The following is an 18,225-nucleotide window of genomic DNA, read 5'->3' as shown; positions in this document are numbered from 1 at the left end:
CTGATGGAAAAAATGTTCGGTTGGAAAAAATTTTAGCAGCGCTACTGACACTCTTTTTCCTTACTGCCTGCAAGCAAACAGACTGGAATCTGAGATTCAAGTTGGGTTCTTTCTGACCTGTACATCACCTGCATCTGAGGGAATTCTACACCAAAAAAATTAAAAATTCTCTGCACAATAGTTTTAAATTCTGCATATTTTATTTGTCAAAATAGTACAATATAATCACACTGTTTTCAACTGTTTGCTGACAAGTATTTTGAAGTAAATTACCAAAAGGATTGAAAATGGTGCGATTACATTGTTAGTATTTCTGTGTTATTTTGGCAATTAAAATATACAGAACTTTGCAGAATTTAATTTTTTAAAATGTTTTGGTGCAGCATTCCCTCAAGAGTACCAATGTTCTGTGTGGTGCAATCTGGGTGCGGGCAGCTAGTCGGGGGTCTGGGTGCAGGGGGGAATCTGGATGCACAGAGGCTTGGTGCGGGATTCTGGGTGCAGAGGGAATGGGACTCTGCAGGGGAGTCCAGGTGAAGGTGGTTAAGGATTAGTGTGAGGTGGGGCGGGCTGGGGGAATGGGACTCGGTGTGGGGGGCAGTGTGCAGCTAGTTGGGGCTCAGTGGGGTGGGGTTCTGGGTGTGGGAAGTGCACAGGCAGGGGAGGGATCACTGTACAGGGAGCTGCTCCCCCTGTCGGCCCAACCCCTGTGCATCGAGAAACCCTGGCACCCAACCTCCGCCACTTTTCAAACAAGGATTTTCTCTCTTAAAATTGCTGGTTTTATTTGAAGTGCATCAGTGTTCTGAATTTTTGTCTACATTTATTCTACATTTTAAACTTTTATCTGGGAATATATTTATCTTTCTGGTGTAGAGCAAATGTCTACTTCAACTAGCCAGAAGTGTAAACCTTCTGTGAGTCATTGATCTAATCTTTTATTGTGCTTAGATGAGCTAATAAAACAACCTGGGATATTAAGAAGCATGTGTTGCCAATGGGAAAAAATGGTTTGTCAAAACGATTATATTTTTATTAAGCCATGAGAGCACTCAGTCAGATCATTTTTTGTTATTATGTCAAACAAGTCCACCATTCTTCTAGGGAAATGAGTTCAAAAGGACTGGCAGAGAGCGCTTGTCAGCACATAGTGAGCTCATTTATGTGAAAAGCGAGATCAGTTTTGTTATCCTCTAACTTGCACCAATTAGCCAAACTATTTCTGAGAACATGATACATCTTTTCATCTGCACCGCCCAAGTCTGATGGTGCTGACAGAGAGAGATGGATTAAGAATTTTTCACTATTTCCCATCTTTTTTTTAAATACCACCTGTAGAATGTATCCATAGCTAACCAATAGCAAACCATGGACTGCAGCAGGCTGTTTGCATAAATGAATTATTCTAGGAGGTGTAATAAGTGTGAATGGGTTTTGGTTCCTCCCACAAAATAATGCTATGTATTATCGGTAGAGATGGGTAATTAGCTATGGCTGATACCTGCTTTACAAAACTATACGAATAGCTTCAATACTTGAAATATCTTACAGACCATGCTCCCTTTCAGAGTCATGGAGAAGAGACTTTCTAATCTTTAACTAGTTCCCCAGTTCTGTCCTGACCATGAGTCATTTGTCACCATTTTGACCTGTACCAGTCCTTCTGCCCTGATGCCTGCATAACTACTACTGGACTCAGTGGGAAAGTTTTTGTATGCACAAGAACTGCAGGATCAGATGGTAACTAGTTCCCATGAATACTGAAACAGAAGCACATTTCCTTTTATTTCCTCTGCAGTGTTGTTGGGTTGCTTTGCATAATGTCCTTTTCCGTGCCTTGGGAGGTTCTGCCATGCTGATTTCAGATTTATCAGAGAGCAAAATAACAAGAGATTCATTTTTATTCAATTCCACATCAGTATGATACTTAACAAACACGTTGTTTATTTTGTTATCACAGATCCCTATTGGCACAGAGATTGAAGGGATGAATATTCTGGGACTGGTTTTGTTTGCTCTGGTTTTGGGAGTAGCTTTGAAAAAACTTGGCCCAGAAGGAGAAGAACTGATTCGTTTCTTTAACTCATTCAATGAGGCAACTATGGTCTTGGTGTCTTGGATTATGTGGTAAGTGTGGTTGTAAGTATGTTACCATGACAGCAGTGCTTCCTGGTTTAGGAGTGTCTGTCTTTACCTACCTAGCTGGGTTTTTGGTGCCACATCCATCACCAGAGTAAAGAGTGAGTGGCCTGGCATCAGTGCAATGAGTCTGGTACTCGATGGCTGTTTTGCCCACTATATTTTCTCCCGTGTTTATCAGTGTTGCCTCTTGAAAATAAAGAATGCAGCCTCTTTCTTTGCACATGAGCAGTATGCAGAAAGTCGCTCGCACCATAGGCTGTCTCTTGAGAATGACAGACAGTCCTCTAGGAATCGGCTGCAGGACTCAGTTTTGATTACTTTGAAAATCAAGCCCTATTTTTTCTAAGCATCAGAAACCTGGGTGAGCACACAATTACGTGCCTAATTTTATGCGATGTCACTGTGACTGCACAGGGAAGTTGGGAATTTGTACATGCAAAACCCCAGTTTACATGCACAGTTGAAATAATTGCATGTGCAAACTAGGTGCACAGCTGTGATCACATATTTTAGTTCATTCCTTTAAATTACAGTTATTTGAAACTCAGGCCCTGAATACAAACTAAGCTGTAGCAATACACGCAAAAAAAAAGATGTTTAACAATAACACAACATTATTTGGGTTTCAAGAAATGTCTGCTGTTGAAGAAGTACTTGGTTACAGAATGCAGAACTGACAAATCACAACTGAATACCTCAATCCCTTCATATAACAAGAGTAGTTAGGAGTTCCCATTAGAGCAGTGGTTCCCAAACCGGGATCCATGAAATGTTACAGGGGATTCTCAGGGAAAAATTCCATAATGCCGGACAGAGCTGGCCCTAGAAACCAGGGGGCCAGCAGCCTGGAGCCCCTGGACTTCCAAGAGCTAAGCAGATCAAAGCAAGCGTGTCTATCACACTGAGGAGATTTAAACTTCAATAGTCCTTATAAGAAATGGAAAGGGAGGTGGATATTTTTTGCTGTTTTTTAAATTAAATAGTATTTTTTTTTTAATTATTATGAAGAACAAGTTTAAGCTTTGTTGTAATGTGCCTTGTTTGCCTGGACTGCTCAAGACCTGAATGCTTGTATAGGAGGAACTCTGAGTTGGCTTCTTAAATACCATCATGATGTTTCACATGTGATACTCCTTAATGAAACATAGGAGCCTTGTTTTATAACAGGCTTATTCAAGGTGATAAAGCTATGAAAGTGAGATATTGGAAGAGTGTTGCCATTTTCATAATGTAATAACAATACTGTAATAATAAATAATAATAGTGTGTAATATGCATGTCATAACAAAATTTATATTTCCCAGATCACTGCTTTTATAATTTATACTCAGATAAAGGAGAAAATCCCTGGAATTATTCATTTTTAGGAGGGGTTTCACAAGACTTGATATTTTAGTGAAAGGGTTCACAGGTTGTTGAAGTTTGGGAACCACTGCATTAAAGTGACAAAAAAGGTGAAAATCTTGACCCTATTCAAGTCAACAGGAGTTTTGTCATTGACTTTAGTGGAGCCAGGATTTCACCTTAGATCTTAGGTCTCAATTCATATAGGAAAGACTTCTTTCACGTTCCTGGGTGGGAAGGGAATGTGGGAGCCAATACTTTCAACATACAGATAGGATTGTCAATTTTAGTTGGACATATTCCTAGAGGTTTCATCACATTACGTAATTGTTAAAGATTAATCTTTTCTTCCTGGTGACTTCAGAACACTCCTGGAGGGTTGGCAACCCTACCTAATCTCCGAGAGAGCCCTCCATAACCCTGCTCCCTCATCTGCTGGATGCCTATGTATTTTCTAAGGAGGCTGAACCTCTGATGATAGTTTATTTTATCTCCTCTGCAGAGTTGTAATTAGCAGGACCTTCCCTTCACCCACTTCTCTGGAATCCATGCCTACATTTCTGTTTGACATTTGCCATAAGAGTTTTAGATCCCTGCTAACGTATGAGGAGAACTAACTATCCTACTATCCAAAGTATAGAAATGAAAAACCATAAGTACAGTTACATTAAAAGATAGCTGGAACTGATTTGTCCCAACATTTTACAAAAGCTAAGGTCAAACGTAAATGTTTCCAAGATTATATATATTTTAATCCAGTGGAAATCTGTTGTTTTAATTTCAGTTTTTAAAAAGTAAATATTACCATGTGGTAGTTGCAACTTGACCAGTGCTACATTAAGACTATAAAGGAAAGTAAAAGTGAATCCATTGATTTGTTTTTCATTGTCTAAGCTGAGAGCAAAATAGAAGTAAAGAAACAGTGGAAAGAGGAAAGTGGAATTTTAAACACTCTTCCCGGTTTAATAATCTGAGGTGTAATTATTGATGGGAGGGTAAGAGATGGTGTTAATTTCAGATCAGATTTGCCAGCTGAAAGACTCAAGGTCCCCGTAGATAGGTCACAGTGAGTAGCTCATACTCAGCAAAGACCTCTGAAAAGTTCTGCAGTTTCAAAGCATGTTTCTAAAATCACTGCTGGAAGAATCACTTGATTTACACCTGTTTATGTGAGATCCAAACCAGAGCCCCTAATGTCATGCCTCCCATTCATTATGTACTGTATGCTGAATGGCTGGAGGTTACATCTTACATAAGAGACCCAAACTGTTCAACTGTCTGTGGGGAATATCATTCTGCCAAGCCCAGTCAAACAATGCTTATTCAATAACATGTTACTCTAGGTGCTGAAACTGCTGTAGAGAAGAACCACAACCATTCAAGAAAAAAGAACGACGCGTATTTGGGGCACCTTAGAGACTAACAAATTTATTTGAGCATAAGCTTTTGTGGGCTAAAGCCCACTTCATTGGATGCATGCAGTGGAAAATACAGTTGGAGGAGAGAGAGAGAGAGAGAGAGAGACACACACACACACACGCGCGCGCGCGCGACATGAAAAAATGAGTGTTGTCATACTAAGTACAATGAGAGTAATCAGTTAAGGTGGGCTATTATCAGCAGGAGAAAAAAACTTTTGTAGTGATAATCAGGATTATCACTCTGAAACCTGTAACCATTCAAAAAGTCTCTCAAATTATGCTCATTCCTTTTCTAACTCCATGTATATACATCCTGACAGGTGAGTTTTTTCACTTGAACTGCTATTTTTTCCCCCAAGAAATGGAATGGATTCCACAAAATATCTGACCTTATAAATACAGACCTTTACATTCATTTCTGTCATTAGGGATTTAAATGTAAAAGTATCAAAGCAGCTTACGGCTTTCACTCTGGAGTGTAATTCCCAGGCTATCAAAAACTGATAGGTGGTGGTTCTTGTACTCAGCTCATTATGAAGCTAACTCTCCACATTAATCAGCTGTGTGTAATCCTTTTCTTTGTGGATTATTGGAATGTTTCTGAGCCTGACATGGCAATGTACAGTAATTCTCACTTCTCCTCTTTCCTTCTGTAAGGCTATCGGTGTCGTCCTGATATTTACCCAAAATCTCTCACACTTTTCGAGTTAAAGTTAGGGGTGGGCAAAACTGTTCTTACAAGATAAGAAGTGTCTGGAATCTCCTCGCCTTCTGTGAACCAAACCCAACCGTCAAACCTTTAAGGGCTGTTGTCAGCCAGTGGCTAAAGTAAATTGAAATAAGATGGGAAGCCTTCATCATACCAGCCAAGAAGGGGGAGCTGCTGCTCACACAGGCCAGGGGGAGGACTGGGGTGCTGTACAAGAAGTGACATTGGTTTTCTTCTGAGGGCTGGGGCAGATTGTGGGATGGAAGAGGAAGGGACATGTTGGTGGATCTACTCATATTCTGATCCACCAGCTGTTGCTTTAGGGGCCATGGACTGGAGTAAGCCTGGAAACTGGAGTAGTAGCTGCTGTGATGTGGTGAGAATTTCTTCTCTCTTTCTCTCAGACCAGGGAATTCCCCAGCACACAGCGAGGCTCCTTGAGCTGGAGACGTGTTTTGGGCCTAAATGCAGCTCCCAAGGAGCTCCCTTTGAGGACTGTAAACTGTTGCTGACAAAGGAAACCACAAACAAATTACTGATGTCCGAAGATTTGTTGTGTCCGCGGATGGCTGTGTGTATAGAGCTATAGGCCTGAGTGAGGCTCCAGACACTCAGTTGTTGTAGACAAATACTAGAATTAAATGCCTTCCCTGGACTGGCCTTGCGCTTTCTGAGCTTCAGGAACTAACCTGGCACCCTCGCTGGTGGAATAAAACTCCACAATAGACATCTTCTCCTGCACTCTCTCCTATGGGCATGCAATCTCCCTGATAGCGTCTGCCAACATTCCTGCACCATCGCCTCTCCTGGCAGTGCCACTTACAGCCTTCCTCGATGTTTCATTCAGGCCAGGGGCCAATGGCAACTTATCCAGGCTGACAATATCCCCTTTATCAATCAAGAGAGAACTCGAACCATTGTAAATTTGTTTAGCATAAGTGTATAGAGCGCATGGCCCCGTGTATTCTGTGGTTCTGGAGGCATGGAATTCCCTGCAGATTCCACTTCTTCAGGAGGGGCAGACTGCTGTACACAGGTTTCCTGGAGGGAAGAATTTGGTCCCTAAAAATGAAAGTGGTATGTGGCTTTTTAAGGTTTGTTCCTCTTGCTTAATATTAATGAAAGACAACCCTTGTTTTTCTTTGTGCAGGTATGTGCCTATTGGCATTACATTCCTTGTTGGAAGCAAGATTGTAGAAATGGAAGATATTGTCCTTCTGGTAACCAGCCTGGGAAAATACATCTTTGCCTCAATTCTGGGTCACGTTATCCATGGAGGAATCATTTTGCCACTTATATATTTTGCATTCACACGCAAAAATCCTTTCAGCTTTCTCTTAGGACTTATAACACCATTCGCAACAGCCTTTGCCACGTGTTCAAGGTGTGCTATTGTGCTTGTTTCTGGTATCGAATGATGGTATGGTAAATCAATGTTTTAATGTGAACAAGTTTCAGATGCAAATATTGGCCCTGATCCTGCAAAGGACTGTGGTTAGGCATACGGTATGCCCCTTACAGATTTCCACTGATGCCAGTAGGGCATCAGCAGGGGTAACTAGACATCCGGGCATAACCTTTTGCAATATTGATGCCATTATTAGCAGTGATGTGCAGCCCATATTTTGACAATTTCAGCGACACAGTGTGTGGGACTGGGGAATCTGTTTGCTTTCTCATTTAAAGGAAATCTCTTTCTTAACCATAACCAAGGAGGAAGGCAACACCACTTCACAAACAAGCTGTGCACTTGCTGAGGATAGTTACACATAGCTCTTGGCCAAGCTTTTCAGAAGGGACTAGTGATCTGGGGTGCCCAATTTGAGGCATTATAAAAGGTCCTGATTTTCAAAAAGTGCTGACCCCCAACCTGCCCTTTGAAAATCAGGCCTTTTTAAGACATCTCAAGTCAGGCACCCAAAGTCACTAGTTAATGTTGAAAATCTTGGCCTAGAATTCGATGTAGCAGTACTATGGAAATTATAAAAATGCTAGTAACCTGACGGCTTATGCACTGGGTGGGACAGGACTGTGCTGCTCCATGATTGTCTTATTTCCTGTCTGTTTCTAGCTCAGCTACTCTCCCGTCAATGATCAAGTGTATTGAAGAAAACAATGGAGTAGACAAGAGGATCAGTAGGTTCATCCTTCCAATTGGGGCCACTGTGAACATGGATGGAGCTGCTATATTCCAGTGCGTGGCAGCTGTGTTTATTGCTCAGCTGAATAATGTTGACCTCAATGCTGGACAGATCTTTACTATTCTGTAAGTTGCTTGTGATTCAAACACATTTCCCTGGCCCCCAAACACCATGCTAAGCCTGAGGTCTTTCTGTTTTTAAACACTAATCATTTTTTAATACCTAGCAGTTCAAATTCCAGACCTTCAGTTGCTAGTTTTGGTTGGACGTATTCCTGGAGATTTCATCATATGGCAGAATCTTTAATTCCTGGAGACTCCAGGACAACCCAGACCAGACCTTTGAACTGCAGTCTGTAAATTCTGTGGAACATATTGTTCAACAATACAACAGGAGTCTTTCAAGCTTTATAAATCTCGTTTTGACGTGTACTGAAATTTAGGGAGGTTTGATAGATTTGGAGATTAAAGGCTAGATCTGAATCTTAAATGGATGCTGAGCATCTCAAAAACATCATTTGTGCAGAACTCTTCTCTCCATCTCAAGTTCCCCTGTCCCTATCCCCTAGCCATCAAGCTAGGTAATTCCATGGCCTCTCCTATGCCCCTGCCATCCATATCCTCCTTAACACTTTGTTCTCTTTTACCTTTCGTGTTCGGATACCAATAAGTCACTTCTTTCTTTACAATCAATCCAAACCCCATCCTTTCCTTCCTGTCCTCACTGCTAATTGCTGTGTTCCTCCCTGCCTTGATAATTTCCCACTTTGTCTACGGTAACTTCTCTTTCTCTGGCCTTTTCAGTGCCCAGGCCACTGCCCTCCCATCTACCCAGAATGCTGCCCTCGAGTTTGTCATCTGCGTGCAGCACTTTGACCACATTGCTCCCCTTGTGCGCTCCATTTGGCAGCTGCACATCATCAGTTTCATACACCTTGCCCTCACGTGCTGGGTGCCTCTGCCCCGGCCTGTGACCCATCCCTAGCTTTCCACAACTGCCTTGTTGGGAGCCTTTTCTCCGCCTATCATTTTGCATGTTCATTTTGTGCCCTCCTGTTTGTCTATCAATACTGCACCCATCCCTGTGCTAATCAAGCACCTTCTCCCACAAGCACCCTCATGCTGAGCTATTCCTTCCACACCTGACATAACCTATATACCATGAACTGTCTTTTTCCTCCTTCAGATCCCTCCCCAAGACCCTCCAAAATCTCTCAGTGATCCCACAAATAATTTTTAACACCTCTAAGACACCAACATTCTGCATCCCGCAGACATCCCTGGGCTATATTCTGTGTGCTCCGCTTCCTTCCTTCCAGCCACCCCTGTTCCTGTTATTTGCTTCCTTCCCTTGCTCTTTTGCCTGCATCTTGTCCATTTGGATCACTTACACTCCTCTGGGCAGGAACAGGTCTGATTCTGAGTGCAAAGCATCCAGCACACTTTGATTGCTGTGATCATTTTTCATGTACATGTCAGTGATGCACCGTGATGCACGTTGCTCATCTGAAAATACACTGGTAGTATTCGCAGCAGAGTCATTACTTGGATAGCTAGTTTTGATTCTTGCAGAATAACAGCACTCAGCACCCAACAGTATTAATTTCTGTATGGACATCTGCAGAATACATGGCCTGATACGGAAGAATTTGTAGACAAAGAAGTTACATTTGCCCCCCTCCTTTTGCTTTGGTTAAAATTGCCACTGTAGGAAAATAGGCACTGTAACCGTTGAATGAGCGTGTTAGTGAAACTGCACTAACTCGTGTTTGAAAACATTCTCAGTGTGACTGCCACTGCAGCCAGCGTTGGAGCGGCTGGAGTCCCAGCTGGAGGAGTTCTGACCATTGCTATTATCCTGGAGGCCATTGGACTTCCCACCAACGATCTATCCTTGATATTAGCAGTAGACTGGATTGTGTAAGTACTGTATAATATATATCATCTGCAGCTGCATATGTAATTAGAAGCAGAGCACTAGAGGAACAAAAACAATAGTCTAGAAAACAAAAACGCAAATCAAACAGTTGTATATCGAGTTTACACACTCTCTCTCTTCCCCAGAAAAGGCCAAGAATAACATAATTCAGTTTCAGTTAAATAAGAACTATGGGGCAGATCCTGGAGTACTTATTCAACTTGTACTTCATCTTTGCTGAGATGAAATTCCCGCTGATGCTAGTTCTCTTGAGAGGAATTATTTAGAGCTGTACGAAGGGTATAGGGGATAGAAGAAAAAGAGGACTGAGGCTGAATAATGGGGAAAGCTTCCTGAGCATTGGATTTATTAGGCAGTGCGATGGTCTCCTGGGGAAAGCTGTACACACCCTGTTGCTTCAGACATTTAAAACTAGGGTAGACAAAGGGCTGGGAACAATCCTACACTGGCAGAAGAGTGGAGTCAGAGGACAAGCGGTGCTCATAAAACAGAGCTGATATTGCTGCATGAACATGTTATTGGACAGGAGCAGTTTTCATCAGGAGTTTAGTTAGCTATTTTTGCTCCTCTCCTTTCTTTGCTGTTGGAAAGAGCCAGATAAGGCCCAAATTCTGACGTTCTTATTCAGTTCTGCTCAGTTCTTACCAAGACAAATCTCCCTTCTGAAATCATGATCCTGCTATTCAGATTAACTTTCTTCTCATGACTCCTAGATTTACCCTCTTGTACCGCCCTAAATAACTTCACTCCCAGAGGGAAAGGTTAAAAGACCCCATTTGTATAGCTCAGTTAAGTAACATGGGTACCATCTGCGAATACCTGAGAGGTGTAGATAGCTCTTCTGTCACTTTAACTGAGCTGTCTAAAATGGGGCTTTGAGCCTTTTCCGCTCAACCAATCTCTTACGCCCTTTAATCATTGCTGTCCGCCTGCGAACTCTCCACTTACAGCAGAGTTTTACTCACTGACTCTGAACCTCTCCTTGCCCCAATGCCCAGGAAATTTATCAATCAATCTTAATAACCCAGAAAGCCTAACATTAAAGTACTTTAACACCGACCTTTCAGTGCTAGTGAAATAAAAGGTTTAGAGTGCGCTGACCTAGTCTGCAGTCAAGACCATTGGCTGGAGAAGGCTATTGAGGCAAATCCCTGGGCCAGGTTATTGCTGGATGCACAAGGCAAGGGAAAAGAGCAACAATCATTCTCCCTTCCTACCTCACCCCCACCCACTTTGTTCTCATTGTGAAGGGCCAGGCATAGTCGCAGTCCCTATGCTTCCTAGAGGCACTGGCCTGGTCACCTTGGGCACCAGCCACTTTAAAAGGGGTTGTGGGAGGAGGCTGAGCAGTGACCCTAGCCCCCTCCCTCCACACGTGGCCACACATGATGCACCTTCCTGACAGGTGTGACAGTGGCTGCACCATCCTTTGTGGGCCAGGAAGCTGCAGGAGTTGTGCATAGGGCTTCCCAGGGCTCCCTCTTGGTCTGGATGGCTCTGAGCCCCTTCCTCCTTGAGTAATAAACTGCACTCTCTGTGTATCGCGTGCCTCCTCCACACAGTCCCCTTCCCTTCATAGTACACCGCGATGCATTGCTGTCAGTACTGCACGGGAAGCAGCCTGGTTATTGCAGCTGATGTGATTATAATGATGAGGATGTTGGGGCGGGAGGGAAGTAACCTTGTGACCTATTTTATTGCAAAGCGTTGAATAAGCAAATAGTACCAAGTCACAAGTTAAGCACATGGTGAAATTAGTCCATGAGTAGACTGAGTGAGGTCCCAGAGCACAGAGGGAAGAAATATGCCCGTTTTTAGCAGATAGCCGTCATTTTAATCCTCTCTCCCACTTCAGAGCAACAACGTGATCCAGAAACCTCCTTTCATTACTCTGTAGCCTTGTCACATTCGCTTGTGGTGCATGGCCCAGGGGCAGCAGGATGGGACATGGTGCCAAAGCTCAGACAGCAGCACTAGTGATGGTGCTTTGGTGTCTGATTTCATACTCACCTGAACATCATGGGTTGGAAGGTCTGATTCAGGCTAGAACATGGCCAGGTTTCACTATGCTTAGGGGAGCAAAGGCAGCGAAACAATCCAGTGAAAGCTGGATGAAAAGCTGGGCCCGGTGGGACAGAGGCAGTAATGAAAAGAAGCTCAGCGCAGGAGAAGGAAAGGCATGAACAGGGCCTGTCTACATCCTGGAACAGGCTCCCATGTGTGCTCACTGAGCTTTTGGGTGATGTGCAGACTACAGGCTTCTCTTTAGTTAAAAATAAAGAGCCCAATTCATCCATACTCAAACTTGGCAGCCTTTCCCACCTCTGTGATGGAAGACTAGCAGTGGGCCACGAGTGACCATTCAGGGGACTCAAAGTCAGGAATGGATTCAGGGCTCACTCTTCCTATGCTGGTGGGGACAGCTGTGGAGGGAGAGAAGTGGAAGCAGTGGGATAGTGGAGAAAGCACATCTGTCTTAGGGGAGATCCCTTGTGAGTGCCCCCTTGTCTAGAGGTGAAGTGTTACACTGGCAGCTGAAGAGGAAGCATAGAGATTGAGAACAGCCAACGCTAATAGTTGGAGCCACCCATAAAGCACTCTACATTTCTATAATACTTAAACTATGATGATACCTATAGAGAACAGCTAATACCACTGTCAATCCATGAGTATTCCTTCTGTCTTCATTGACTTCTGTGGCGTTACACGAGGGATGAATTTGGCCCTATATATTGAATTATCATAGAATATCAGGGTTGGAAGGGACCTCAGGAGATCATCTAGTCCAACCCCCTGCTCACAGCAGGACCAGTCCCCAACTAAATCAGCCCAGCCAGGGCTTTGTCAAGCCTGAACTTAAAAACCCCTAAGGAAGGAGATTCCACCACCTCCCTAGGTAACCCAGTCCAGTGCTTCACCACCCTCCTAGTGAAAAAGTTTTTCCTAACATCCAACCTAAACCTCCCTCACTGCAACTTGAGACCATTACGCCTTGTTCTGTCATCAGCTACCGCTGAGAACAGTCTAGATCCATCCTCTTTGGAACCCCCTTTCAGGTAGTTGAAAGCAGCTATCAAATCCCTCCTCATTCTTCTGCAGACTAAACAATCCCAGTTCCCTCAGCCTCTCCTCATAAGTCATGTGCTCCAGCCCCCTAATCATTTGTATTGCTTAAGTTAAAAGGGTGCCTGTGTGCTTTTGCCATTGACCAGGGACCGAACCACCACTGTTGTGAATGTTGAAGGAGATGCCTTAGGAGCAGGTATCCTCCATTATCTGAATCAAAAAGAAAAGACAGCGAAAGAGGAGGAGCTAGATGAAGTCAATGTAGAAGCGATTCCCAACTACAAATCTGAAGGGGAAACATCGCCTCTGGTAACACACAGGAACCAAGTCCCCACCCCAGCCAGCACTGCGGAGCCAGACTCAAAAGAATCAGTACTGTGAACTCGGGGAAAACTTGCAAACAGGTGGACTGCTGCCTTGTTAACATGCTAGACCATTTGCACTGCAGTTAGGAACTGGCTGTGTGTTCATCTTTTGAGTTTCAGTGGCAATGATTTGAAGCTACAGACTTGTTAGGCGTGTGGCTGTCTGTGTCTCCCTGGAGAGAGCGATCACTTCATAATGATGTTATGATGTTTCCTACAACACAGGTATGTGTGTGGTGTGTGTACATGCATACATGTGTATGACAACAGTACCAGTAAGGATTCTTTTTTGGAGTTAAAAATATATTTATTAGTAAAAGTCCATGGGGAGGGGAAAAGAGGCTAAACCGAGAGGACATACTGGTTGTAGATGGAATTTGCACCACAAACAGATCTGAGAACTAGGGGATCCTGAATGGCACGGTAATGTTATGCAGGAGCCAGTACTTTCTCAGAAACACCTATTTAATAGTATCTAATGGGAAAATAGAAAGTGCATTTCTAACAGACACACCCCCTTGTCCTTTGTGCACATGTTACAGCAAATAAATGCTGAAGACCAGTCATTTTAGAATCCAAATTAATAGCTCAGGGGAATCTGATCTTCATTCTATTGCCAAGCAACTTTATCAAAACATCCCCAGGAAGCAGACATTGTGGCAGTGTTCACTCTCTATTCTCCTAGCTTTCAGTGATAGAAATCAGCCCCGCAACTTTAAACTCTAACATAACAAAGATTGGATGCAGACCAAAGATCTGCTCTGCTCCGTATTTAAAACTGACAAACCAATTTTAAGCCAGTTTTGGCAAAGTAATTACACCGGGTTGAAAACTTCTATAGCAAGTTACAGTATAACTGCGTCTACAAGAGAATTGTCTATAACAACCCTGAGTGATAAAGAATTCAGCTCTACGCACCTAAACACACACATGCACCTACTGCCGCTAGAAACTGTTCCTGTTTCTTTAATGGCTCAAGTCAGACATATTAGGACACATCCTTTTCCAGGCAACATTTCTCAGATGAGAAAGGAATATTAAAAACTCAAAATGTGAAAACTGATGAAAAATCCAGAGCATTATCCCCTGGCTGTCCTGAGTAGGGACTACTGATGGCATGAGAGGGGAAGGCATGTGGAATCCAATGATTACTGGTAATCATCCTGGCTCTTGGCACGCTGTGCCTGCCCCTCTTTGCATGCTGCCCTGGTGTCCCTGTCCCTTTGAGCAGCATAGCCAGCTTGACAGAAGTGCCACTGTTGGACCCCTTGTCTGCAGCAGTTTGCTCTCATCGTGTCTGTTCTTACCACAGGAGGTGGAAGAAGCCATAGGCCAAGACTTAATGGTGCAAGTTTTAATTCCCACAGGGTCTTCTGCCTGAAACTGAACCAGCTGCTCCCTGACTTCTACACTGCCCCCACAGGGCCAGAGCCACAGCTCATTGGAATCAATGGCCAGACTGCCACTGAGACAGGGCCTCAGAATGAACACTGTTCAAAGGATGGGGCTTCCCTTTCCTCACAAGTCAATGCAATGCATGGTCCCAGCTCCTCTCTGTGTGAGCCTCCCAGGCGTGGTTAGCATCATTATTGCTTATGGAACAGAGGGGAGCAGTTGTGCTATTGTTGGCTTGTCTCAGCAATGAACATTTACCCTAGGTAAAAAGCAGCAATTCTCTCCCTTAGTCTTCCTTTACAAACTGCTACACAAGGTGTACACAGGGATCACAGCCCACACCAATGAAACGCAGCCATCTGTGAGGTGAAATGAATTGTGCACAGCAATGCTACACACATGCTTAAGATAGGAAGCGATGAAAGAGTCAGTCAGCTCTGAAACTGCACATAGAATTTATTCTTTTGATTTAAACCCATGTTTATAAAGAAAGAGCCCACAACACTCCTTGACTCATTTTAAAAATATAGTGGTATAAAGAGACTCCTTGCGGGACTCCCCTTTGCCCAATAATTAACGTGTTCACCACCCAGCACCTGACAGTAATGTCACAATCTTACAATCCCCCGTAAGATTCCTCCCAGTTCCCCTCAGCTCAGGAACACGAAAGGGCCTTACCACCTGTCCTGAAGGTCAACACACTAGGGATATTTTGGACCAACGTGGGGTATGACTCTTAGATTGGCGGGCCCCTGGCAGAATACCCTGCCCCCTCTCTCTGGGGTGCCAACTCAGTTGTCCCTATTCCACAGTCCCAACTGTGGCAGCATAGTGTGTTCATTAGGTCCCAGGCCATTGAGCGCCTTATAGGGCAAAGCGCATAGTTCAGATTCTACACGGTACCTGATAGGTTGCCAGGGCCGATCCAAAAGCAGGGGTGTCGTGTTCCCCACAGGATGTACCCTGTAACAAACGAGCTGTGGAATTCTGCAGCAGCTTCAGTTTCTAGATAGATTTTAGATGGAGCCTCATGTAAAGCACATTGCATTAGTTACATTTAGGGAGCTAGGCTAATTACTGGAGCTGGAATTTAACCAAGGCCAACACTCCTGCTTGTGCAAAGAAGTGCCAGAGAATTTGTATGGACCACAAGATTGTTCAGGACCATTCTTCTTAATGTTCAAGAAATCTGGAATCTTGCAGGTAGCAAAACTATTTTAAGCTTGTACAATGAGCCAGTCCTTTCATTATTCTAATGTAGCAAGAGACATCCAAGAGATTCCCTGGAAAATCACTTTCTCAGTGCCAGTCAAACTACATATTTCTTTTGATAATCCTTGTCATAAGTAATATTTCTCATTGTCTGCTCTTACACATGATGTTACTTGCCTTAAACACTGTGCAGTCCTATTTGACGGCTTTGTCATTTCTACTTGGGTAGTTTGTACTCTTTGAGGTGCATGTACAATGCAAAATTGTAATGGAGCCAAGGTTATAGTATCTTTAATGCAAATGAGATTGTACATTTTAGCATCTGTTCTTGTAACGTGGGGCCTGATCCAAAATGCAATTAAGTTGATGAGAAACTTTCTGTTCACTTTTCTTGACATTAAATTGGGTCCTTAAAATAACATCATTACAAAAAAAATTCTATAAAAGGTCCTTGAAGCGTCTTCTTACTGTGTAGGACTGGCCTGGTATTCGGCTATAGTACTTATGATGCACCAGACCGTATTACACAAAGAACACTGTATTTCAGAGCACTTTACAGAAGCTGTGGCAAAGGGACTGCATGCTGGCAGACAAAGCAGCTGTTGTGTGCTCAGCAGCCAGGCCAGTAAAGCCAATCACATCTGTACTGCTGCCAGCACAGATCACCAGGATTTCTTTGTAATATTGATATGGTCTGTAAACAATTCCAATTCCTTTGCATTAATGTGTAGAATTGAGTTGTACAATTGCACTGGTCCCTTCCTCAATTTGTCTCCAGGCTGAAAACATGCTGAGTCAATTGATTTTCCTGCCATTAATATACCAGTTCCTTTGTATGAAATAAGTATTTTTTGGTCTTTGAATCAGAAGGGGCAGTTACTGTCCCTTCTCCCTGGAGCCAGTGTACTCCATAGGAGTTGAAAGAGAGCCTTCCCCCAACAGACTCCAGGCTGCTATGCATTTTCTGAGGTTGTGCCCTCCGTTTCCTGTGGCTGCACTCTCTAAGGGGAGGGAGCCAGGGACCAGGATCATAACGGCATAGTTTAGGTTCTAAGGCCCTCACTTAACCCTATTTAGCACTGGTGCGGGGATTTCATTAAGGTTACTACTGATTTATTCCAGTGAGAGGGGAGGCAAAGAGGGACCATAGGTGGAATTAGAAGATCTACCAGGTTATCCACAGCTATCTCAGACTCTCTGGTTTAGTGGTGGGTTTCTCTGACACAAGACCATTGTTTTCTTGATATCACTCCTGGAAACATTATTCTACAAAGCGATATTTCCACAGTATGACCTCACTACACCCGTCAACCAGCCTATTCCAGCCAGCAACGCTCGTGCAAATACTGATTGCAGAGGTTGCTGGCACTTCTGAATGTGGCATCAGAGAAGAGAGTGCCACATTGTTGTTGAGTGGGTAGAGGTTCTTTGGAGACTTCAAGTAGCCTGCCTTTGCTTTGGGTAGGAGGCTACCTCTGTAATGGGAGGTATCTAAAGTTTCTTAGTTTCGAACAGTCCAAGAAGTTATACAAACAGGAGTATTCTAGACCTTCTTAGGAGAGCAGGTGTCAGCATATAGGGACCTGTCGGTTTCACTCTGGTACTTTGAACGTCCCTCAGGCTGTCAGTGTGAGGAGCAATCTTTGTATTGCAGTTCCAAAGTGCTGCTGTTTTTAGTATAATGTTGTGGTGTGGCCCTTTTCCCAATTAAGTCTTTGTCAGTTTGCTGTGATTCAGCTGTGGGATGTACTACGGGAGAGAAGGCTTCTGGTTCAGAGACACAGCCTGTGAGGGGCAGTGTGGGCTAGGCATAAGTATGGGATTGGTGGCCAGGAACCCCTGAGGTCTAGTCCCAGTTCTGCCACTTGACTCAAGTCACTTGACTTGTCTGACCCAGATTCTCATTTATACATAGGGCAGGTCGACACTAGAAGCAGGGGCGGCTCTAGCTTTGTGGCTGCCCCAAGCACGGCAGGCAGGCAGCCTTGGAGTGCTGGTGCCTGGAGCTGCCGCTGACTAGAAGCGCTACATTGGCACAACTTCACTGATGCAGCTGCTCCACTGTAGTGTGTCTGGTGAAGACACTTTACAGGGCTGCCCAGAGGATTCAGGGGGCCTGGGGTCTTCGGCAGTGGGGGGCCCCCACTTCAGCAGTAATTTGGTGGCGGGGAGGTCCTTCCATCCTGGAGCGGAAGGACACCCCCCTCCCCGCTGAAGACCTGGAGTGGAAGAAGCTCTGGGGTCCTGGGCCCTTCAGAGTTTTCCAGGGCCCCCGAAGCGAGTGAAGGATCCCACTCCAGGGGCCCCGAAAAACTCTCATGGGGGCCACTGCAGGGCCCAGGGCCTGGGGCAAATTGCCCCACTTGCCCCCCCCCCACTCTCTGGGCAGCTCTGATGCTTTATGTCAGTGGGAGAGCGCTCTCCCATGGGCACAATTACTCCACTTCTGTGAGAGGTGGAAGCTATGTCGGCATCAGCGCTTAGGTCGCTGT

General features: G+C 44.2%; 1 protein-coding gene across 2 annotated transcripts in view; it reads left to right on the top strand.

Moving 5' to 3' along the window:
• Positions 1-16,536, top strand: part of SLC1A4 (solute carrier family 1 member 4) — a 37,366-nt gene extending 20,830 nt beyond the window's left edge. The window contains exons 4-8 of one of the 2 annotated variants that reach the window (XM_030557898.1): positions 1,961-2,127; positions 6,767-7,000; positions 7,688-7,882; positions 9,542-9,676; positions 12,908-16,536. In XM_030557898.1, the coding sequence (XP_030413758.1) occupies positions 1,961-2,127; positions 6,767-7,000; positions 7,688-7,882; positions 9,542-9,676; positions 12,908-13,142 (966 nt within the window). In that variant the 3' untranslated portion in view covers positions 13,143-16,536. The remainder of the gene's footprint in view (positions 1-1,960; positions 2,128-6,766; positions 7,001-7,687; positions 7,883-9,541; positions 9,677-12,907) is intronic. The other variant, XM_030557899.1, reaches the window with a different exon arrangement.
• Positions 16,537-18,225: the final 1,689 nt, after the last annotated feature.

The sequence above is a fragment of the Gopherus evgoodei genome, chromosome 3 (assembly GCF_007399415.2).
Source record: "Gopherus evgoodei ecotype Sinaloan lineage chromosome 3, rGopEvg1_v1.p, whole genome shotgun sequence".
Lineage (NCBI taxonomy): Eukaryota > Metazoa > Chordata > Testudines > Testudinidae > Gopherus > Gopherus evgoodei.
The sequence above is the reverse complement of the archived record's forward strand: the minus strand, read 5'-3'. Positions and strand labels throughout refer to the sequence as shown.